Below are 23,846 nucleotides of genomic sequence, written 5' to 3'. Positions count from 1 at the left end.
GGGGAGGCGGTGTCGGGTCCTGCTGCCGCCGCGGGACCTGTCATCCTGCCGGGCGCCGTAGGAAGTCCCTTCTCGCGAGGGCATCGATGTAGAGTCACTGGGTTGAATTTCACCTGCTTTTACTCTTTAAACACCCCTAAGGTCTCTCTTGATCCTTCAGAGTCATCACGTTGTGGGTTTTTTTTCTATTCCAGATGTCCCAGCGTTACTTAAAAACTTTGTCACTTCGCTTCCCCCCTTCCCCCCTTTTCAGTTCCTAAAGTTCTACTCATAAAACCTAATATTTGTTGCATTGTTTGTGGCTCAGACCTGAATGGACACTTTGCTTTTCGTTTCTTGGCTTTAGTTCTCTGAATCGTGTTTCTCCTTAATGTCCCTGTGGGCTTCTGAGTATTTAAGTCAGTACAGCTAGAGGATCCACAATCCGTCGTGAGGTTTATATACATGTGGATACATTCTGCTAATTCCTGCAGCTGTTCTGTTACCTCAGCATTCACAGAATTGAAATGTTCAAGCTTTCTTCCCCATGTAAATGGAATTATTTTGACACGTGCGGTGTGGACATGATGAGTGGCTTTTTTGGAGAGAGGGGAGTGTTTCAGGGTTGTGTTTCTTGGTGTTGCACTCCATTCAGAATTCTTGGTGCCCTTTCTCTTTGTAAGCCATAATCCTCCTGTACTTACGTTTTGAGGGCCAGCTGAAATAAGATTACTTAAATAGCCTGTCAGGAGGCAGTAGATCATAGTGTGGATGAGATACAAGTACAGAAGAACTGGTTGCTAGGAGCTCACTTGAGAGAAACTTACTTTAAACTGTAAATTTAATTCTCTGTTTTTTCTTGGTACTCCAGAATCGTTTAATTTCTGATGTGTCTCCAAATCATTTGTTACCAGCTTCTCAACGAGTTTCCCACATGAATGGCCTTCCGAGAGATTTGTCTTTGCCATCCTCTCATCTCACAAATACTAATTTTGCCTTCTGTTTTCTATCTACATAAACTTTAAAATCAGTTAAATGGAGTATTTCTTGTTCTAGTAAGGCTGTGGACCTGCTTGCAATTTATAGTCTTGGCACCTGTATTCCTGCGTGAACACAGTGCCCCAGCAGCATGGCTGATACTACAAAACAGTACATCTGTTATTCTGAGACTTCGTCTGTGTGGCTAGTGCTGCTACACCTACAAGTACAAATAAGGCATCTGCTGGAATTTCTTCTTCTGAGGCAGTTAAAAGTTTGTAACAACATGAGGGTTTTTTTTGGTGTTGCCTTATTCCACCTTAACAAGCTGTATCTATAAAACCTCTTGCAGGTTTTATAGATTTTTATATATGTGAGATATATATATATATATATAGTTATGCTAAAGGAATTCTTTAAGTTGTTAGTGTAAGTCAGCTGGAACTCCTTAGGTACGCACAAAACTGCATATTGGTGTTGAACTATTCCTATCTATAATACGTGTTCTGACAAGATCAAGCCTCTGGGTCACTGAGTTGCACCACTTCCCAGTCCCCAAGCTGATTTCCTTTTTGTTTCAAACAATGACCTGATGTTTCAGATACTTTTACTAGTTCCTGACCTAGGAAAATATGAATATGAAAAAAATTATTATTATTCTTATACAGACTTTTACCATTGTAACTTGCGCAGTAGTTCTGAATATGCCTACAGGACTGTTACAGTACTATTGTAAACCTGTCAAGTCCAAGTAAACTTGGAACTCCAGAGGAAGGAAATTATTATTTACTGAATCTCTGTGTAAGCCAGCAGATCTTTATAAGAACAAAAGGTGTGTCTTATAAAAACCCTAGAGGTCTTGCTCTAGAAAAGGAAGTATGTTAAGGTGATGATTTTGAATAAGCTACAAGTATGTTCAAAACTTTTTAAATAGGTTTTTGCAGTTCGATCTGGTGGAGCTACAGGAGTTGTCGTTAAAGGTTTGGAGGATAGAAATCCCATTTCCTTCAGGTATGGCACTATTTTATGTTACTTAGTCCTGATCTACTGTAATTGAGGCATAAAACTTATAAGTAGTTGTGGTCACATTTTGTTCTTAGACGTTTTCTTGCAATTAAGATGGCATGCTTTGCTCTCATGAATTTATAGTCTTGCAGGGGAGGGTTGGGGTAGATATAAGGCTATGGTTTTAAAAAAAACCCCAAACAACAACCCAGCAATGTTGTGTTAAAACATGCTATATGTGTGAGAGTGTTGGGATTCAAAATTGTGATTCCTACAGTAGCAACAGTGACTTATCCAAGGATGCAGCTGAGCAAGTTGCTTAAAATGAAGTAAATGTAAATGTGTAGAGAACTGTAATTTCTGGATTTCATGCCTGTGCTTCAAGCACAGTGTTTCCTACAGATAAACTTCTTGGGTTCTGTTTCTTGTTTAATCTAAATGGACTTTATGTTTTACATTTCTTGTGGAAACGTTTTTGGCAGAATTTGACAACACTGCTTTCAGTTAAACTAGTTTGTCTTTAGAAAATTATTTTATATATGCCTCTGTTAAGAGTGATGGCTTTTTGAACTCTGCTACTCATGTGTAAGGAAGTCTTCTTTTACTCAAATTGCTGCAGTCCCAGATGTGGATAAAGCAATTTGTAGGAGGTGTATTTATTATAATATATCAGGTATTGCATAGGGCCTGTCCTGAAAGTTGTTATTTTTATTTGACTTTTTAATTTTACTACCCTTTTCACAAAGACTGAGGGGGCTGAAAATACTCAGTGCACTTCAGGAGGTTCCACAGTTTTCCTGCATGACTTCTCTAATTGTCTCTTTGTCTGGACTTAATACACATACTAGACATAGAACTACCTTATTCATGCCAGTTGTACTGATGCTTGTTTGGTAAGAATGTATGTTTGATTTTTTTAAAGTGGTGTAAAAATAGCCTCACTCTAACATAAGAAATTCTTCTAGAGGATGTGTCCTAATGGGGAGGTGAGTGTCAATTAGCAGTAGTTCTGGAAATTAAGGAGCTGACTGCAGGGTGTGGGTATCACAGAACTCTAGACGCACTGGGACAGAACTGAGAACACAGGTTTGAATAGCCCCACAGTGTTCCCATTCCACATCATAGGCCAACAGAGCTGAGCATTTGTAGTAACTTCAGGGGCTGATTTGTGTGGCCTTAGCCATGTTTCTGTAATGGATGTGTTTGGGACTTCTGAACTGCCATTATCTTCCAGTCTGAATTTTGAATCTTGTGCTTGTCAGGAAATGGGTAAGTTGTATTCAAAAGCATTTGTATTACTCTTTTTTCCCTCTTTCATTGTCTTTTTGCAAGTATGCTATAGAGCTCCCTAAGAAGTGATTGCCGATGATATTCCCATCACTTTTTCCTTTCTGTATAGGATGGAAGACAAAGGAGAAGTCAAGTGCATCAAGTTTTCCTTGGGGAACAAGATACTGGCTGTGCAGAGAACTTTGAAGTGTGTGGTAAGAAACCTACACCCTGCAGATAGGGAACTGGAGCTGGAAATCTACTTACAGCACAAGAGTAGAAGCCTCTAAGAAAACTGTTGACGAGGTCTGGTGGCTAACAACAGCTGTAGTGAAAATTCCTCAGTTATCCTGAGGGGCTGAACAGATAACATGGTTGTCCTACTAGTATCATAATTTAAGAAAATGTGAGGGGGAGTGAACTGCTGTTAAGAATTCCCTGGGAGGGGGGTAAAATGGAATATAGTAAGTCAAGTTTTTCTTATATATATCTCATCCAAAATAATTTGATAAACGAAGACCTATACTCTTGTTCTTATTTGTGTGTCTTGTTTGTGTTTCCTAATTGCTAATACACTTCATGGCGTTTTTGCAGGATTTTTTAAATTTTATTCCAGATAGCCCTCAGCTAGAATATACACAGGAATGTAAGGTAAGTTAAGTAGATGTCCAAAGCTTATATGCTTAGGTGAAACTCTCATGTTAGTTTCGCTGGTGGCCTCTACTCTGCAAGAGACCTAATTGAGATACCTACCAAAATACTAGCATGAAGTAAATGAGAAATATAGGCACTACAATCTCTCTAAACTGAGGTAAGTGAATAGGGATGAACAATAGCATCAAGAACTTCCTAGTCCAGTCACTTTAATTCTTTCCTAGAAAGGACTGGAAATGCTGTGGAGGCAGCAGGTATCAAGGTTTAGGATGGAGAAGAGACAAAGTGCTGATGATACAGAAACAGTGGGCAGTAATTATGCTAATGCCAGATATGTTAATGTGGATGATTTACACTAATCTCACTGATCAGTCATAGTAAGCTATGACTAGTTTGCATACTAGTTTGGTATTTTTAAACAGCCCTTCTAGTTTTTTGATTATTTTGCCAGAAACAAGTGCCATTGCCCTTTGTTGGTACTGTCAAGCCAAGATACCTTACATCTTGAGGTCATAGAATACTAAAGTAATTTTTTTTAACATCCGATTTGCACAGATCCCTTTATTCCTGTAGTCTTTAAAGTGAAAGCACTCTCTGCTTTGTTGTTTAGGATTATGTGTTTCAGTAAACCATTCTAGTTTGTGGTGGTGTTCTGAGCAGAGTCGTGGCACACATTGCCACTTAGTTCTTTGTTTCTGTCAGTGGAAGGAACCCACTTTTCATGTCAGGAATTGGTTGAATTGACAGGATGGTTTGAACCAGAAGAACTTGGTTGCATTTACAGTGAAAAAAAAAATAAATTGACTGTGTAATACCAACTTTTAAATCTTACATGCGGCTGAAAATGGAGGTCATACAGTAGTTGTGTTCATTCATCGTTTTGGAAGTCTCTACAAAAACAGGTGATGCATGCTGGGTGTCTAGGTGACCAAAAGTGTTAATTCCACTGACTGGATAACTAAATTGCCTTTGGTCTTGCGTTCTTCATGTAGTAGTATTAGCTTATTTGAATAGTTAATTTTTCCAAGTAAAAGAGTGTTTGTTTGCTTGTTTATTCAAAGACAAAGAATGCCAATATTCTAGGATTCTGCTGGACAAGCTCTACAGAAATCGTCTTCATCACAGATCAAGGAATTGAATTCTACCAGGTAAAACAAATGTAGGACAGATATTTAGATATTTGAAAATGCAGATTTGCATCAGTATCTTTTAATTCTCTTCCAGCTCCCTGATTGAGAAAGCACTATTAAAAAAAGAAAACCTGCTGTTTTGTTTGCAGACTATGATTATTTTTCTTTGAGAGGAATACTTTCTGAGGCCAGGAGGCCTTAACACTAACAGGTTACTTAGCACAGCTGACAAGGACCCTACATAAAGGAGTACTGAACTGAGAACTCTAGGTCACTAGATGCTCTTGGCTTGTATGGAAATGAATATCTAAATCCAGTGTGAAATACCACACTGCAAAATAAATCAGCATTGGGGAGGGTGTGTGCATGCTTAAAATGCAGCAAAGAACAAATAATTGGCTAAGGTAGTGAGTGATACCCTTCTGCAAGGTGGCAGCTTCCTCCTCTGTTGATCTCATTGTTTGAGTTCCTCTGTGCTATGTGTAATTACCTCTGCATATGTTTTTTGAGAAACTTAATTAATAAACAGCCCTTTCTGACATTGATTATGAGGGATATTCTAACTTCCTCCAAAGTTGTGCACTTTCCAGTAGTTCTAGTCCTGGAGCTGAGATAAAGTGTTTTACATAATTACTGTTACTAATAGCTAGTACTAAAGAAAGTAACTGAAAAGCAGCATAATATCCTGCTGATTGAAGGGGGAGGGAAGTACATTTTGCACCTAAAAGGATTATGAAAGTCAACCTTGCAAGTAAGATGATCAAATTGAATTAAGTATGTTTTTGAAGCTAAGTTATTTAAGCCCTTAAAATAAAGACAATAAATTTATATACTGTCTCAGTTATTAGAATAAAATATTAAGGAAGCTAGGTGAGTGAAGGCAACAAAGATATTGTAATAACTTTTAAATAAAACTAGTTGTGTCAAGCTAGATGTTTTCTCCATTGTGGACAAAACCTAAACCCAGAGCTGGATGAGGGGGAAGACACAGCACTTTTCAGCTATTAGAATTTGAGGAGGATTTGCTCTGCATTTTCTTAGCTACACTAAGTTTGGGCCCAAGCTGTAATTGTCAGATTTCTGATTTTAAATTCTAACCCTGTGAAATGCCTTTACACTTCCCTGTTTCCCACTTAACATTCCTAGTTACTATGTAGTATCATTTATGCTGCTGGAATCCTGATGGTGATGAAGTGCTAATATACTGTGTTTCCAGGTATTGCCAGAGAAACGAAGTTTAAAACTTCTGAAGAATCAGAGTATTAATGTCAACTGGTACATGTATTGTCCAGAGAGCTCTGTTATTCTTCTGTCAACCACTGTCCTTGGAAATGTCCTGCAGCCGTTCTATTTCAAGGTAAAGGGATATGTTCCAAACTTTTCATTTAGTCTGCTTCTGTTTTTTTAGGCTGCTTCTTTATTCAAATAATCTGTTGCTTTGCCTGTATTTCTTCCAAGAGGTGCATGCATTCACATCCTTCCATGGGAATAAGCAAAGACCAAAGCAAAAATCTGTAATACAGTTCCTAAGTGATGGCTTAAAGTTAAGCAATTAGCTCTTTCTTATGTCCGCTTTGGAAAGAGTTGTGTCCAGCTAATGTTGGACAGTTGACCTTGAGAAAGGAGAAAAAAAAACCCCAACAACCCAATATTTGACAAATTAAATATATTTTAAGATGTCTCTTTTCCACTTAAATGAGTATATATTATTTACTTTTACTATGGGCATTTACACTCTGTAGTGTGGTAATAAAAATTAAGGGGTTTTCACTTGTGATTATAACAACCTTCCAAATGTGAGTGGATTAATTGGAAAAAGAAGGAAAAAAGGTAGCACTTAAGAAGCATCTATTGTCCCAAGCATGAGAGGGCTTTACATAGTACTTATTTTTCTTTGTATTCTTCCCAGTGGACAACACTTAAAGTTACTGTGAAAATATTTTTCTTTTTGGCTTGGAAAAAGGTTTTAGTAAAAATTAGAATCTGTTTTAAGTTAATCATGCAGTAAGATGACTTGAAAAACAAGGTAAAGAACTAGAAAATTTATCTTGCTTCTCTCAAAGGATTAAAAAGACTTCCCTGGTGGTCTAAGGGAAGAGATTAAAAATAAGCTTATTCAAATGAGTTTCTTGGTTTGATCTTGTGTAAGCTCTGTACTGGATCCTGAAATGACACTCTTACGGGCTAGGTGGAACTCACTAGCCTCTCGCAGCTTTCTTTTTAAGGACTTAGGTCATGGTTCCCCCTTCTTAAGATTTTGTGTCAAGTTGTAATTAAATATTTTTAATTTTGTGTTTAGAAGGAAATATTTAAAGATTTCTTGAGAAAGATACTATACTAAAATAAATTTTGAAAATAGAGATCTAGCAAAGGATGTATTTCTGTAGTGTTCACACCTCACACTCCAGACTAAGTTAATGCGACTAGGAAGTTAATTTCAGTAGAAGCTTTGGAAACTCTGAAAACTTCCTTCTATATAAATTCTGTGGGAAAGAGGAAGAGGAGAGAGGAAACCTTAAGCAGAAATATGCTCTGAGTATAAGGCAGATTCTGGTGTTAGCAGGAACAAAAGGAGACAGTGACTGGTAGGAGGTAGAGATATTTTTTCCCTTCCCAGTACGCGGTTATTTAGAAGTTGGAGCATATGTTTTGTTGGAACAGCAAAAATAAGTTAACTGCTGTTTGAGATCTCTAGACCAGTTCTAAATGGGATCTCAATCCAAATTTGTCTTGAGTTAATTAAAATGGGAATGTGTTGCTAGCTGAAGCTGTTGTTACAAAATCAAGAGAATAGTACCAGAGTATGCATTTAGGATCACAGTAGGAAAAAAAGGTATCAAACTTCTCGTTTTTTGCCTCTCACCTTTGGAGGTGCTACTGATGCAGCGTTTGATTAAAGGTTACTTGAGACCTTTCTATTTCAAGCCTTAACGATGGATTTCTTTGGGTGGTTTTATTTTTTTTCTCGTTAACAGAGCGGAACAATGTCAAAACTATCAAAATTTGAAATCGAGTTACCTGCAGCACCCAAGTCCTCCAAGCTCAGCCTTTCTGAAAGAGACATTGCTATGGCTACAATGTATGTATCTAACTAATCAAGGCTTTATTGGAAAAGTATGGCAGTTTGGGGATGCTGAGAATAGACAAGAACGTTAAGTTTGTTGCAGTTGTTCCTTGTTCTAACAGTACTGTCACTGTAAAGTGCTTCAGTTACTGCCTTGAACAAAGCAGCTAAACAGCTCTGTCAAGGCAAGTCAGGGAGGGGACGCTTTCTCAAATCTTACGTGAAATTGTTCTTCATTAGTACAGAAGTTTTGAGAGTGCTTCATTTTTTAACTGATGTTTTGGTAGAGTTGTCCTTAGATGCATACTTAACCTGCATGAGTATAGGCTGTGCATTGTGATTTATTGAGTGCTGCTTTAGTCTTTTAATTAATTGATCACTTAGGTAATCTCATGTCTGTTCTTTTAGGGTAAAATGTATGGCTTTAACAGACTGGTAGAGCTGTTACTTGAAAATAATGCTTTAATCCCATTATCTTGTTAGATATGGACAGCTTTATGTTCTCTATCTGAGGCATCACTCAAGGACATCCAATAGCACAGGAGCAGAAGTAGTCCTCTATCACTTACCCAGGTAAGAGCAGAGTGAAGAACATTAGTGGCAATTCACATGCATGCAAGAGACTTCTGCTCTTCTAGTTTAAACAGGCTTACTGACCAGTTCTTATCTCTATTTCTGTAGAGAGGGCTCCTGTAAGAAGACACATATTTTAAAGCTGAACAGAACTGGAAAGTTTGCACTGAATGTCGTGGATAACTTGGTGGTAGTACATCATCAGGATACTGAGGTGTGATTTATGTTATGTTTTGCCTTAACTTGTAAAAGTTATAGGCAGACTTTAATAGTGATGCCTGTCAGCTCTAAAATATTGTTGCATGTGTTTAGCTTTGCCAAAAGCCAGAGTATTTGCAGGAGGAAAAAAGTAAGGGCATACCTTGTTGGTCTAACATATAATCAGGGCTGTTGCTAATGCCTGTTTTTTTTGTGTAGACTTTTAAGGCATTATATGAAGAGGTAGAGTTAAATTGATTACTACATTATTAAACCTGGGACCTTCTTGTATCACAAACATTTGAATATGTTTATGACACAAACTTATGCTCCCTGAAGTTGAAGGCCTGGATCTGCAAAACCTTCTATGAACACAAACGATCTTGCACATCTAGTAGCATAGCTAAAATATACTTACCTGTAGTTTCAGTAGCAAAGCTGATCAGTGCTAAAGCTAAAGTGGTACTTTGCTCCTAGCTTGTGGAAACACTTCAGCTTCTTCTTCATTACCTTCTCTTAGACCGGGTAATGAACTGGGGCACATCATCTCATTAGGATGATTAGTTCACATTTGTTATAATTCATCTTGTTTCTACACATTAGCATTTAACTTGGAGCACTTACTTCCCAGCATTGCAGTTCAGGTAAAGTACTTACATGGCTATAAATGTGCCTATATAAACACAGTAAATAAATAGGGTAGATACTAGTCATTAGCACTGAAAGTGAAGCTAATTTCCACTGTGCAAGGCTAAGAATTTGGACCATACTGGGTAGAAGACCTGATTTGAACAAGACTGAATGGTATGAGGGTGTCATAGGAAGATGCAGAATTTTCCTCACGGTTCCTGGCATAACTAAGTAGTGAATTTGACATGAATCTCTTAAAACAGGGTGTAAAAGACAGAGATATGTTTTACTAGGGCCTGTAGGTACAATTCAAGGGGCAACAGTTTTAAACTGAAGGAAGGTATATTAGGATTAGATAGAAATTTTCTACAGAGTGAGACCCTGGAACAGGTTGTCCAGAGAAGTTGTGGCTGCTCCCTCCTTGGAAGTGTTCAAGGCCAGGTGGGATAGGGCTTTGAGCAGCCCAATCTAGTGAAAGATGTCCCTGCCCCCCCCCGCACATCCTTTCCAACCCAAACCATTCTGATTCTAATGGACAACACAAGACGGAATGTGAAAAACAGCCAGACTACATGTAAATGGGTGGTAATTCACATTTGTCAGTACTCATTTTCTCTTCTCAATTTCAGACTTCAGTTATATTTGACATCAAGCTAAGAGGAGAATTTGATGGGTCTACTACCATCCATCAATTTGTACTTCCACCTCGATCAATACAACCATATCAAATACCTGTAGCAGGTAGACCTCTATAGATATATCCTAACACTTATCAAGATTATCTAAATGTAACAGCTGGCATACAAGAGTGCTTTAGTTTTTAGGATGCTGGTTACTAACACTTGTTACAAATATTTAGGAGGGTGAAGGAAGAATGAAGGTAAGAAGGAATCAAGAATAAATTTGTGTTCCAACCTTTTGCCTACTACAGAAAACTACAAGTTGCTGTTTAAGATGCATACTTCCCCTAGTACTTCACTTTTACACCTCAAAGTTCTGGATTGGTTTTTTTGGCCACACCTATAAAAGCTGGTGTATGTACTCAAAAGCACTTTATGGTTTTCTGGCCTCATGCTAGTTCCACTAGCAGTCATTTTTTCTTTATTGAAGAGAAAGATGCTTCTTACAGGAATGATTGCACCTTAAAAGCTCTAACATTTGAATGTTGAACAATAACACTGGTTTATACTTTCTGATCCTAACCTTTGTTTAATATAAACCTCCACCTTTAAGAAACTAAAGTGATAAATATAATGCATATAAATACAACAAATGAGTATGTATTTAGAATTTTAGTTCTAGAGATGGAATACTGCTGCTTGCACAACTTCACTTGGCTGAAAAAAACAGTTTTGTTTTAAATAATTGTTTTCGTAATGTCAGATTGTCATTGTAGATAATGTGGCTACACAAGAGGCCTGTGTTTTTTGCCTGCTTGTTGCAGGACTGCTAGACATGTTACCATTCATACTTGCCTTTTCAGTGTAAGCTTGTAGTTTGTATTTTCTCAGTGTAGGATAGCAGGCAGAGTACTACTGTTCTTCATCTGATGTTAATTTTTCCACAGGTCCAGCCTCTGTGACAAGTCAGTCTCCTGTTCCATGTAAACTCTGTATCCTTTAAATACTTCAAAAGTGCCAGTGTCTTACTGAAGACTCATTCTATATACCAAGCATGGAAGAAGCTAACATTTGTTACCTTGAGCCTTTAAGTCCAGCTTTAGCCAATTATGCATATTTACTTACCAACAAAATAGGCTTCATAAGAGACTGTAATGCTTTCATAGCATTGTAAATACAGAAACCTAGCATAATACAATACCACATTCCTTGGTCATTTGAGATGCACATATGAAATTACTGAATAGATACACCATGAAATAGAAGATAAAATCCCAAGAATATTCAAGACTTTACAATAAAAGGTGACAGTAAATGAAAGTATATTAATGGGATCTGCTTCAGTACAGTAATGCTAATTTAGCAGCAGCAGTTTAGAATAAATTTTAATGTTAGAACTTTAACATTCAGATTCTTCTTCTTGGATTGTCTTTCAACCTGATATCATCATTAGTGCAAGTGAAGGTAAGTGTTGAGCAGTTTGACTACTATGCTCAGTGTCAAAGGGTGGCTAGCTTATACCTTAGTGCACAAAGCAGCTTAAAACAGTGACTAAACATATACCCAGTAAAGTGACTGCTCATGGTAATGGTAACTGAGCATAACCTATCTTCACTACAACTTTTCAGAGGTAAGGCTGCTCTAGAACATACTTAGAAAGGCAAATGAATCATAATTTAGATGTGCTCTTATTTAAAGGTGGAAAAGTTGGAAAAGGCTATACTATATAAGGCAATTCACTTTGTTTCACTTCTTCAAATCAAGGTTACCTCTGGAGTCTTCAAGTGAAACTTGAACCTGTAGTTAACCTACTGCTAGATAAAGGAAAACTAATGGATTTCCTTCTCCAAAGGAAAGAATGCAAAATGGTTATCCTCTCTGTGTGCTCTCAAAGTAAGTTCACATGCTTTGTCTGTCTCTTGAGAAGTACAGTACTGCTCATTCATAAATACTCACAAAAGTGAGCTGGTTTGTTTTTTGACATGAGATGACCTCTGAAGCTGGCTTGGTGCTGTAAGATGTCACTTCCCTAGACTACTCTCAGTCACAAATCTAACGGAATTACTTAACAGCATGGAAGAACTCTGTTCCCTCCCCATGGAGTTAATACATCTGACATGACTGAAACTTTCTTTGAAATTCAGAATCAAGTTTAGAGATTGCCTCTTGATAAAGGCAGTATGAAAGCCCCCGGCTATTTCTCCTCATTGTTTTCTTTTCTTTTTATCTTTTCAGTGCTCAGTGAGCCAGAAAGGGGATCACTGTCTGTGATTGCAACTGTTTTTGACAAACTGAATCACGAATATAAGAAGTACTTGGAAGCTGAGCAAAGCTACACTATGGTAAAACATGTTAGTGAGCTACAGCAGCTTGCAAAGACAGGATGATGCTGTTTGCATATCAGGTTGCATCATGGTGAAGTCATGCTCTTCTCTGTTTAGGAAATTCAGGCCTACCCCAAGGTCCTGGCTGCCTCAGGCTCACAGTAGAAGGTGCACGTGTAAGGTGCACTAAAACCCCCACTTAACACTGTTGTTGCAAATCCTGCAAAGCTCATCTCCAGCGTAACAAGTAACACACCCCAGTGCTTGGAAAACATTGAGGGTAGAAGCTTAAAATGCAACTTGTGATCAATAAGTATCAAAATAGTTTCCCAGCCACTGATTCCATGGCACACTCTGCCTCTGCACAACATGTGCAGTCCTGTGCATCATGGAATTACTTCTGTTAAAATACCACGTTCAAGCACTAACTCACACAGTATGGCCACACACTACCAAAAATCCTTCTGAAGCTGTGGGCCTGTGTCAACATAGTAAGTTTGATTAATCTCCTGTCTGAGGCAGATGATAGATGCATTTATATAATTCATAAAAGCAGTTTTAAATATACAAAAGTTCATGCCAAACAGAACACATACAGTATAACATAACCACAGATGTGAATTTCCTCAGTAACAAAACAGGTTTAAATTGTGTTCCCAGTGGAAAACAGTCTCTCTAAAGATTACTAAAACTGCACTATGACACTAGTTTTCTTTTAAAAAGGCTTTCTTCTTGTAGGTGGTAGAAGCAGGCCTGAGTAGAAGTAATCCACTCCTGAAACGTCCAGTCCGCACTCAAGCTGTCATTGACCAGTCTGACATGTACACACATGTTTTATCTGTATTTACAGAGAAGAAGGTAAGCTAATTTTAAGTGCTGGTTTGGCAGTAGTCTCAGAGCAGCAAATGTAAGATGACTACTTAAAATAGCCTGCAGAAGGCTATTGTGAGGATGAAGGTATTTTGACACCTATTTTTATGGGGTTGTCATTAACAGAGGAAGCAAGTTCCACCTCATCCTTTTTTTTTTTTTCTTGCCTAGGAAGCACCTCATAAGTTCACTATAGCAGTCTTGATGGAATACATTCGCTCTCTTAACCAGTTCCAGATTGCAGTTCAGGTAAAGTACTTACATGCCAAATGTATCACCTCACTCCATGAAGTTACACAGTTTCAGACCAGCCCTGATCATGTGTTGAAGTCCTACACAATATTACCTTCTAGATGTAAAAACTGGTATTGCAACATTTTTCTCAAGACCACTTGTGATGGTCTTCTTCCTGCATTCACAGCACTACTTGTACGAGCTGGTCATCAAAACCCTTGTTCAACACAACTTGTTCTACATGCTCCATCAGTTTCTGCAGTACCATGTGCTCAGTGACTCAAAACCTTTGGTATGTAAGACAAGTTGCTTCAGTAAGCTAATGATGGAGGTGGGAAGTCATCAGAATTTTAAGGTTCTTTCTATTTTGCCCTAGGCTTGTCTGTTACTGTCCCTGGAAAGCATTTACCCTCCTGCACATCAGCTCTCTCTGGACATGTTAAAAGTAAGCATTTCAGATAATAGTGTCACGTGTGGGTTAGACTTGTCACACAGCTTACCTACTCACCTGAAGTGAGTAGCTGGCATCTCAGTAATTTGTTAGAAGCTTAGTCTTACAGTTGTGATTGACTTCACAGAGACTTTCCACAGCAAATGATGAAATAGTGGAAGTTCTGTTGTCCAAACACCAAGTGTTGGCTGCCTTGAGATTCATCAGGGGTATTGGAGGACACGACAGCATTTCAGCCCGCAAGTTCCTTGACGCAGCAAAACAAGCAGATGACGAGATGCTTTTCTATACCATATTCAGATTCTTTGAACAGAGAAATCAGCGGTTACGGGGAAACCCAAGTTTCACACCAGGTAAGCAATAAGCAGTTAAACCAAGATAGTTCTGTTTGCACAACTGAGTAAGACTGGTTTCACTTCCACTCCAGCTGAGCCTGTATTGCAGGATAAAGCTCTTAGTGCCTTTTAGCCTGTATTTTAGGGTTACCTTTAAGTATACTTCCAAAGTTACCTTGTCTTACCCCATTGTATATTGCACCCAGACATAAGAGACTGAGCCAAACAGGAACCTGCAGACTAAGCTTAACCTGTTTAGCTTGCAGCTGCTCGCATTGCTTACTTTAGCAAAGCCATTATCTCCAATTAGTGCATTCTCCTGAAGCCAGAAACTAGGTCAATAAACCTTTGAGTCCAGTTGTCTGTTTCCACAGATCACAAAAATTGAAGGCCTGTTTTATTCTATACTTTCTCTCACTTTAAAAATGAAGGTAAACTGCTTGCACTAGCAACACATTCCTAATCACCAGATAGTCTAGACACACAACTCCCTTCCAAGATCTTGTTGTATCTTGACAGTAAAGAACTCTCATGGATATCAATCTGCTGGTTAGATACAGGAACTAGATAAGATATCTGCTTCAGCACAAAAATACTTGGACTGGACATAACTCAGTATTCCACTGCTTTAAAATTGTTAAAACTCCTTTAGCCAAAGACATTAAAGATATTAGTACTTACCTCAAAGTGTAAGTGAAACTGCAGTCTTGCTACTCGGTTTCTAAATTTTAAAAGTTAACGTTTAACTTTTATTTTGCTCCCCTCCCACCCCCTGCAGGTGAGCACTGTGAAGAACATGTCGCCTTCTTCAAACAACTTTTTGGAGAGCAAGCTCTCATGAAACCCACAACGTTCTGAAAGACTCTTCCATTGAAATGTATAAACTTAATTTATTGCATTTAAGTAGATTTTTGAACTACAAAATTGCTATTTTATAATAAAGTATATACAAGACACTTTGGCAAATAGTACTAAAAATATTACAACTTTGTGATGGCTTCCCCCTAAAAATAGAGACAAAAATTGCATTGACCTGCATTTAAAATTAGTGTCAGTGGCTTAGCAGTCCATTCTCATACACATTACCTCAGTTTGACAAAAAAGCTATTCAACTCACAATACAGCTGGTTTAGGTTTCTAGAAGAAAAAGATGCAACCTCTTGTAAACAGAAGTGTTTTAGTAAACTTGTTAACACATCTAGTTTTAATAATACTGTTACATGAGCCACATGTAGCATTTCCTGAGTTTAAAGCTATGTCCAAAGCTGCAGCTGGTATCTTCTAGTTGAATCTGTGCAGGAGTCAAGTCTGTGGTGGTTACAGTGTGATAGTCATAGAATGTTGCTGCACTTCAGTTCTTCAGATTTGGGCCTAAGCCACAGTTCATGGAGTCCACTGAACACTGTTAAAAACTAGAAGTAGAGGAGTCTCTCACGTTCTGTACCTCTGGTCCTCTCTTGTGCAGCACGAGTTTTAGCTTTATTTACTGATGGGCCTGAGTGAAAAAAACAGAGTTATCCCAAAGTCCCAACATTACAGCACATCAGTCATTGAGAAGCATGGGTGATCTTAGTTGTCTAGGTCCAGCTTAACATTGATGACACTTTAGAAATATGCTTCTGCTCAGCTGTTTAGTGCTGTCAGCAGCAGCAAGAGCAGTAGGTGAACCCCCATCAATGTTCACCCCCTTTAAGTAAGGCTCAGTTAAAGTCTGCTTTTAAGAACTACACCATAGCCAGGAATTTCCAAGTTCAAGAGGACAGTGTTTAGACCCTCCTTTCTGCAAAGCAAGATAACTTTTGCAAATGCAACACCCTACCACAGTAGGTTTCTTGCTTCTATCCACCATCCTGTTACCAGGTTGAGAGACCTAAATTGTGCTGCTGGCTGTTGGGCCACAGGAGCCCAGGCAGCCACCTCCATCAAGAGCACAGTGCAAGCACACTGTGCAGGCTGTGGTTGCTGCAGGTCAGCATGCCTCTAATGCACTGCCACCAGACAGCCCTTGCTTTCCAACAGACCAGCTACTTCAATGACAAGTACATTCAAGTTCTGCTTTATATCCTTGCATTCCTTCCTGTTCAATGGAGAAGAAGGTTGCCAGTTATTTTTGTTTGAAGTTAAGAGCAGACTGTCACATCTTACCTATGTAACTAAGCAGAACTGGAAGAAATATCAGTCCATGTGTTGCTCCCAGTAGAACCATAGCTAGATACATCCTGAAGTAGAATACCTTGAAGATTTGAGATTTGGAAAAAGCCAGTACTACAATTCCACCAAATTTGGTCAGTGTGATGCCACTGAAAACCTGTCAATAAAAAAAGTGCTTAAGTGATAAGCAGGGCTTTAGGTAATTCATTTCTTTAAGTATTTAATATCTGCTAAAATTCTTACATAATTTGAGGCTCTTTATATGCAATATACCTCCTTACTTATTAGTCCTTAGAACCAAACTCAAGACCTACTCAGAAGAGTTCAACTTCTTCGTCCCAGCTTCTACCTGACAGCCCTGGCCAGGGTCAGCATGATTAAAAATCCATTCTAATCTGTACAGCCACTTAGTTTTAGTAGTTACTAAGTAACATGCATTCCAGTGAAATTCCTTACCTGGGTCATAGAATTACAGAATCATAAAATGGTTTGGGTTGGATGGAACCTTTTAACATGATCTAGTTCCAACCTCCCACTAGATCAGGTTGCTCAAAGCCTCATCCAAATTGGCTTTAACACTTCCAGGGATGGGGCAGCCACAACGTCCCTGGGCAGCCTGTGCCACTGTCTCACTACTTACACAGGAAGTAACTTCCTAATACCTAAATCTACCCTTTTTCAGCTTAAAACTATTACCTCTTGTCCTATCACTACAAGCCCTTGTAACAAGCCCCTCCTCATTTTTCCTGCAGGCCCCTTCAGGTACTGGAAAGCCACTATGAGGTCTCCCTGGAGCCTTATTTTCTCCAGGCTGAACAGCCCCAACTCTCTCAGCCTGTCTTCATAGGAGAGGTGCTCCAGCCCTTTGTTCTTTGTGACTCTCCTCTGGTCTTACTCCGAGAGACTAGTATATGCATCACCATAACAGTCTATCCCAATCCCATCAAGGTTGCTTATTTTAGTCTAAGTGACATGACAATACTGCCTAAATACTGAGCCCTGCTTGCATGCCTAAAGCTTCAGTTGCATCCTTTCCTAGTCACCTCTTGAGGAGGAGACAATTACTTAATTACTTAAACTTTAATGGGACAATTCACAGTTAATCCAAACTACTTTCAGCTGTTCTCTACTATTAGGTAGCAATAATGTCAGACTAATAATTGAGTCTTGATCACTCTTATTACTAGTAGAAGCCTAGGGTGACCTCTAAGAGCTTGAATCAAGTATTCCAAAAAGAAAGGGCAAGGCCTTCCTTACGAGAAGTTGTAACATGGCTACTCATATGCACACCCCCCATACAGTAGATACTTACTGAACTGCCCATGTGAGACAGAGCTTCTTCTGCACGCTCTACTCTACTGCCCTTAGTACTAACAGTGAATGCTCTTGTCACGTGACTACAGAACTCCACAGCGATTCCACAGCTCTAGAGAGTGAAAAGAAGCATACATGAAAATACCATTTAAAAGAGTTCTTTGATGTTAAGGCCTCTACTTGAAATGCTAGATAGGCTAGAGAGGTTCTAGCAGCCATGTTCAGTTCCCAGGATTAAAATGTCATTGCAAGCTCAGCACTACGTGGTTACCAGGGACCACTACAGGTGCTGTGTGGCATTTTATCACCAGTCATTGCCAATGGACAGTCTGATTGAAGAGGAATCAGAATATGAGGTCGTTTTGGTGGACAGAAGTTTCCCGAGGTTGAAGAAAGCTGGCTTCAGTACAGTGTGCAGTGAGCACTGAACACCAATTTTCTAGTATTAGCTGCAGTGACCTTGCTACAGAGTAACACTTGGGTGTACCTGCTGATTTGATACCATAAAATCTCAGCAGAGTAACACTTTAGTTTAATCCTAAAAACAAGCTGTTTAAATGGTCATTTATAACATCAACTGAACAGATGGCAAATCTCAGACTTGCATTAATACACGCCTAGTTGTAACAGAGCAACAGTTTACTCTCCCATAGCCTTCTCAGGACTGCCGTAAATGTCTAGAGAGCAAGGTAAGCTACAGCTCTAGTGCTCAGCTAATAGTTACAAGTGGTTACATCCATTTATGCAGGAACAGTACTAGCTCCTAGCTTGTCACAGACCTACTCTGTTGAACATAAATACAGCAGAAGCCTTAACACTAATCTATATGTCCTTACCTTAGGCACAAACAACCTCTGAGATACACCACCACCTAGCCTTTATAGAAGCAATACAACTGTTGCTGCAGAACAGGAAACCACTAGATTTCAGTCGCTGTTATCTTACCACTATTGGGACTGGTTGTCAGAACAAACCTGTTTTCTACACACCATCTAGATGTATTGGCATAGTTCCACTACTGTTCAAATGCCTGCCAAAGTTTAGGAGAAAATACTACTCAGCATCATGAATATAGACATAAGACACACAGAAGAGTTCAAGACTTGGAAACAAAAGCAGAGTGTTGTCTTGTTAACTTACCATAACAAGATTTACTAATGAAACTGCATTCAAGCTGATGCCCCAGAGCCACATCACTCCAAACATGTTGATGATTATCATAGCAATAGTTATTGAAACGACAACAGCAGCCCATACTTCAAAACCAAGCAGCACAGTTGTCACCAAAAATATTGATCCCAAGGAGATGCAGAGGTTCAAGATGGCATCATGCACAATTGTCAAGTATTGTTCATAGAAGACATAAAACACACTGTTAAAAGAAAACAAGTTGTAGTTAGCTATCTTCCTTGTTATATGCTAATATTAGATTAGCTTCTGTGCTAAGGATAATGGAAAGCAGTTCCCTACTTACAGTCACCTACAGGAACAGGCTTCCTAGCATCAGTGGAATGACTCCTATGGAACACTGACTGTTGCATGATAACATTTCACTAACTCTTCAAGTGAAGATTTTATCTAGAAGTCAGGGTATTTCCCACAATTCAATATAAGCAGCTACAGTGCTTGCCAGAAGGTAGGTCCTCAGATGGATTGTGGTATCTGCAGGAACTACTGCAGTGTCTCAATGGATTCATTACATGGTGAGACCATAAGGACAGGTAGGATACTTTGAAGCAAAGAGATCAGCATTTCAGCTGTTCAGATGCCAATTTCAACTCAATTGCATTGTAGTGCTGTTATACAGACTCCTTAGTATGTTAATCATGCAAGCATTAGATAAGCAGTACTTGACACCACTGCTGCCCTTGCTTTAAGTTTAAATAACCTAAGTTTGAAGTCAATACATTCACACTGCAGCTTACAAAGACCCAGGTCAACATATCTGCTTCAGTTATAACTAATAAACCCTACTATGAAAGCCAGGAAGTACCTGAGCTACCTTTGTAATGAAGGACAAGTTTTTTGATTTAACTTATCTACCCAAGCAAAGAGAAGTCAGTACTGTGGATAGAAGCTGTACTTTTGTAGTTTTACTAGAAATTCCAGAATCTCTGTATTAACTTCTTTTAGGCAAAACTCACGTTGAGTATTTGCCACTAAGGCAAGAAAGATCTAAGCATACCTGTAAGGAAACACCCGATAGTTCTTCTCTTTGATGCCCATGGTTTCAGTAATGTTATCTGCTATAGCCCGAGCTTTCTTCATGGCATCAATAAAATCAGATGATGTTTTCAGCACAGTATGGTAAGTCATAAAATAAGTTGCTCCAACATCAGATTTGTTGTTTATGAAGTTGACAGCAGAGTTATATGCAGCATGTCCTCTATATAAACAGAATTTTACGTATCAGTGAGCACCATTCAAATTTATTAACTATTGTAACTTACAACCTTGTTACTAACAGTTTCAAGAGCTGATACTACAGAGCTTCAGATCATGAAACATTTAAACACAGCACAGGATACACTAGAACAGACTAACTGTAGAAGTTGTTTCTCTTTGTAGAAGGGGAAAAGCTGCTGTTCCATTTAGTTGAGGATGTATTTGTTTTTCCAGTTCTGTCTCAGAAAATACTACAGAACAGGTGATATATCAATATTTGTGACTTTTAGAAAGACAATAGATATTCAGCCTTGCACACAAAGTCACACTTCCAGACCAAGGATCTTTCACACACTGGTCTAAGCAAGACACACAGAATATGTGGCTCTTACCCTTTGCCACATTTAGGATTAGGGTTGTCTGATAGAAACATTGGCAAAAATGTCATGAAATCTTTTCCCTGTGGTCTCTGCTTGCCCTCTTGTGTCAGTGGTCGACAACGAGTGCAGGATGGATCTATGACTGAGAAATACAGGAAGAAGGTCAGCTACAGGATCAAGTATTCTGTTTTAACTTTAGCAACTTCTGACTTGTAATACTACTGGATACAATTCCATAAAAAGAATTTTTCTATAATGAAATAGCTGATCAGCCCTGAAATTCTGTATAAAATTTGTAGTCCTTTATTTTTATTTATTACTACTAAGGCAAGTACTACCAGAGAACTCAGTTAATAGTGCACTGTCTAGTGCAGCTCTCACTGGGTCTAATGTAAACTGAAGGATCTGAACAACAATAGAGCACTAAGTTTGTGCTCTAATGAAACCAGCAGAAGAATCAAACTTCTAATAGTTTTTGGAACAGTCATTACATTGGCTGTCTTAAACCTGCAGTATTCCAGAAGAATATTTAAGTTCACTCCAATATTCAAACAAATTAGAGGGAATCTCAAGAGGTGCCTGCTCACAATAAGAAAAACTATTCACCCGACTCATACCATGATAAAAATATTTTCGTTGTGAAATTTATACACCAAGCTAATGCCCTGGCAACAAGATAGATGCTAGTACCTGAAGCATTGCAAAACTGGCCGGTGGTATTGTAGACTCTGCAACAGGATGACTGTGGCTTCACCCAGTCAAAGTAGTCATCAATCCAGGATGATGGGGCATAGCCAATCCTTGTGCTAATAGAAGAATACAACATATCAATCATCAGTAATTTTATGTGTCATTCAACAACATATTCCTTGATCTCTCCAGTGCCGACTGACTTCATGTCAACTCATTCTGTTCCAAGCTACTTGACCCTCCATGTAGTCTCCTGTTCACTACCCCATCCTAGAGCCAGCCTTGCTCATAACACCAGAGCTAGCAAAGCGCAGGAGCTTCTTCCCAGCATTCAAGTCCCACTGCCAATCTCTCCATCTCCTATCCACACTATGCCCCATACTATTCCAGATATCATTGCCTTAGTTTCCAAGCAAGGCTTCAGTTAGACTGAAGCAAAACCACTGAACTACACTGTAAGGTATCAAGAAGCAGCTTTCTTGAGTTGTTAGCTACTGAACTCCAGATACTGAAGGCATTTCAGATGCAAGGCTAGATTATCCACCAAGTTTAGCAAGTAATTTTCCAGCAGAGCGTAACCATACTAAGAGGTTTTTGTGAGGTTTTTTCCCTACCATTCCCAGATTCCTTGAAGGAATCCCTTTTCCAAACCCAAGTACAACCTGCCAATCTAGACAAATTTTATCCTCATTCTAGGATATTGCCACAGCTTCTCCCCTTCTCCAATCCCAAAACCACAGTACAAAGCAAGTACTTTGTGTCAGCTGTACAATCAACAGCTAAGCCTGAACTAAGTTTAGGTCCACATTGACCAGATACACATCTTCCATGCAACTATGCAGAGAAAAGCATGAAGACTTACTAGCTCCCAATTTCTGCAGCATTGAAGACCTGCTGGACAAGTGAATCATTATTGCATCCCATTCCACCACACACCATGTTCTGCCCTTCCAAAGAGGTGTAGTTGTGCCCTTCTTCTAGGACAAAGTAAACAGGAGGACCTGCATGCAGGTACTTGCTGAGCTGGCTGAAGTAATCCATTACATAGGAGTCCTTAGAGAGAAAGCTTTGAGTTAGTATTACATAACACACACCAAGATATCAAGGCTTCAATTCAACCACATATTGTTAAAGAGCAACATGATCTGAAGACCTACATCTGGCATTGACAGAGACTGATCCAGTCCAATCTCTACATTGTGCATGACTGCTGCGCTGAATGACAGAACGCCCACAAACACTGCTATCTGCAAACAAGCAAATTCATGGAAGTGAGAATTGGACAGAAACAACAAGCAATGCAAATAATTTACTAAGTCAGTAGCAACCATGCAAAAAGGCACCAGCTTAAGTACACTACCCAGGCTTAGTACAACCATGGCAGTAAAACCTAGCTACTCAGTCTCTTTTGGAGCTATGAGGAAAAATCTGTACCTAGAAGGCAGCAGTAAAAGATGTGTCAAACACCTTCTGTAAACAAGCAGTTAACTCAAACAATCATGGATTCAGCAAAAACATTCTAATGTAGTACAGGAGCCAACATCTGCTGATTTTTGGCACATGCCTGAAGTGATTTAATTGTGAGTAATGTAACTCCTAAATCTGGGTACTGGACAATCCAAGGTCAAGCCTCTGCTTGCTAGAAATATTCTTGCAGTTACAAAAGATTATTCCAATATTGACACTGAAAACAAAAATACCAGAAGCTTCATTTATTTCATTGTATTGAATATTTTTCTTCAGCATTAAACCTTCAGACTCACTACACTTTTGCTCAAGTTTAGATGACTGCTTACTTCAAACAGAGTATACATACTACTATCGGTCTCATCCAATCCTTCAGTAGATAAGGAGAATACAGGTTTTTGAAGAACACAAATAAGATGCTCTCAGAACGCTGGACTCCACTCATATCTTCGTTGCTTTGGATGCAACACAGAATATCCAGTCTATTCCTCTGAAAAATCAATTAAATTCCAGAGTTAGAACAGTTCTGCAGAAGAGGCCACCCCTACTACACTGTGGTTACTGGTGCATTTATACTCACCTCTTGACGCTTAATATCCAAGCCCAGGAGACTTACAAAGCAAGTGACTTGAAGAATAAAGTCTATGAGCACAGCCATTCCAGCAAAAAGGGAGAATGTGCGAACCGCTGGCATCGTAGACAGTGTTCCTGGAAGAAAGGATCCAGTTTGTTAAGCAAGCTCCCTTCTCTTAGAAATGCACAAGCATTTTCTAGAAAGATACCCAACTTAAGTGCTCGCCTAATAGAAGGACAAAGAGACTCTCTCCTCAGAGTGAAGAAAACAGCTGATATGAACCTGGCTACAACTCCTGGCTTTGACCGATTTGACAGTATTAAATCTGTGCAAAGCAGTGACCAGACTTAAGACATTTCTCAAAGTTACCAGGCCTTGTGCAGGCTGCACAATGTTGTTAAGGAGTGCTGCCAAGCAAGATCTTGCTTCAATACTAAGCCACTCAATTCACATTGAGCCAATGGCAAGTGACACTCCTAGTAAACAAGCTCACTATGAAAAAAGACCAAGAATACTTGAAGGGTAAAAATGTGAAATATGCCTCTAAAACATACTGTAAGAGTGAACCTCA

The 23,846-nt window shown here is 39.0% G+C and overlaps 2 protein-coding genes across 2 annotated transcripts in view; one reads left to right on the top strand and one right to left on the bottom strand.

Annotated features, from left to right (window-relative positions):
* The window catches only part of LOC104397000 (chromosome unknown open reading frame, human C18orf8), a 19,134-nt gene extending 3,849 nt beyond the window's left edge, over positions 1–15,285 (top strand). The window contains exons 2-20 of the mRNA XM_010006913.1: positions 1,892–1,968; positions 3,362–3,446; positions 3,826–3,882; positions 4,947–5,033; positions 6,232–6,372; positions 7,991–8,094; positions 8,563–8,652; positions 8,761–8,866; positions 10,110–10,221; positions 11,048–11,092; positions 11,511–11,564; positions 11,865–11,993; positions 12,336–12,442; positions 13,163–13,282; positions 13,466–13,543; positions 13,716–13,820; positions 13,905–13,973; positions 14,107–14,332; positions 15,093–15,285. Coding sequence (XP_010005215.1) covers positions 1,892–1,968; positions 3,362–3,446; positions 3,826–3,882; positions 4,947–5,033; positions 6,232–6,372; positions 7,991–8,094; positions 8,563–8,652; positions 8,761–8,866; positions 10,110–10,221; positions 11,048–11,092; positions 11,511–11,564; positions 11,865–11,993; positions 12,336–12,442; positions 13,163–13,282; positions 13,466–13,543; positions 13,716–13,820; positions 13,905–13,973; positions 14,107–14,332; positions 15,093–15,172 — 1,872 coding nt within the window. The 3' untranslated portion in view covers positions 15,173–15,285. The remainder of the gene's footprint in view (positions 1–1,891; positions 1,969–3,361; positions 3,447–3,825; positions 3,883–4,946; positions 5,034–6,231; positions 6,373–7,990; positions 8,095–8,562; positions 8,653–8,760; positions 8,867–10,109; positions 10,222–11,047; positions 11,093–11,510; positions 11,565–11,864; positions 11,994–12,335; positions 12,443–13,162; positions 13,283–13,465; positions 13,544–13,715; positions 13,821–13,904; positions 13,974–14,106; positions 14,333–15,092) is intronic.
* Positions 15,171–23,846, bottom strand: part of NPC1 (Niemann-Pick disease, type C1) — a 39,747-nt gene continuing 31,071 nt past the window's right edge. Inside the window, exons 15-25 of the mRNA XM_010006912.1 lie at positions 23,282–23,409; positions 23,051–23,191; positions 22,392–22,481; positions 22,097–22,287; positions 21,235–21,350; positions 20,557–20,686; positions 19,965–20,165; positions 18,920–19,151; positions 17,778–17,891; positions 16,460–16,622; positions 15,171–15,809 (exon numbers count right to left, since the gene is read on the bottom strand). Coding sequence (XP_010005214.1) covers positions 15,727–15,809; positions 16,460–16,622; positions 17,778–17,891; positions 18,920–19,151; positions 19,965–20,165; positions 20,557–20,686; positions 21,235–21,350; positions 22,097–22,287; positions 22,392–22,481; positions 23,051–23,191; positions 23,282–23,409 — 1,589 coding nt within the window. The 3' untranslated portion in view covers positions 15,171–15,726. The remainder of the gene's footprint in view (positions 15,810–16,459; positions 16,623–17,777; positions 17,892–18,919; positions 19,152–19,964; positions 20,166–20,556; positions 20,687–21,234; positions 21,351–22,096; positions 22,288–22,391; positions 22,482–23,050; positions 23,192–23,281; positions 23,410–23,846) is intronic.

The sequence above is a fragment of the Chaetura pelagica genome, unplaced genomic scaffold, assembly GCF_000747805.2.
Source record: "Chaetura pelagica isolate M959 unplaced genomic scaffold, ChaPel_1.0 scaffold109, whole genome shotgun sequence".
Taxonomy (NCBI): Eukaryota; Metazoa; Chordata; class Aves; order Apodiformes; family Apodidae; genus Chaetura; species Chaetura pelagica.
Note: the sequence above shows the minus strand (reverse complement) of the source record. Positions and strands in the feature narration are given on the sequence as shown.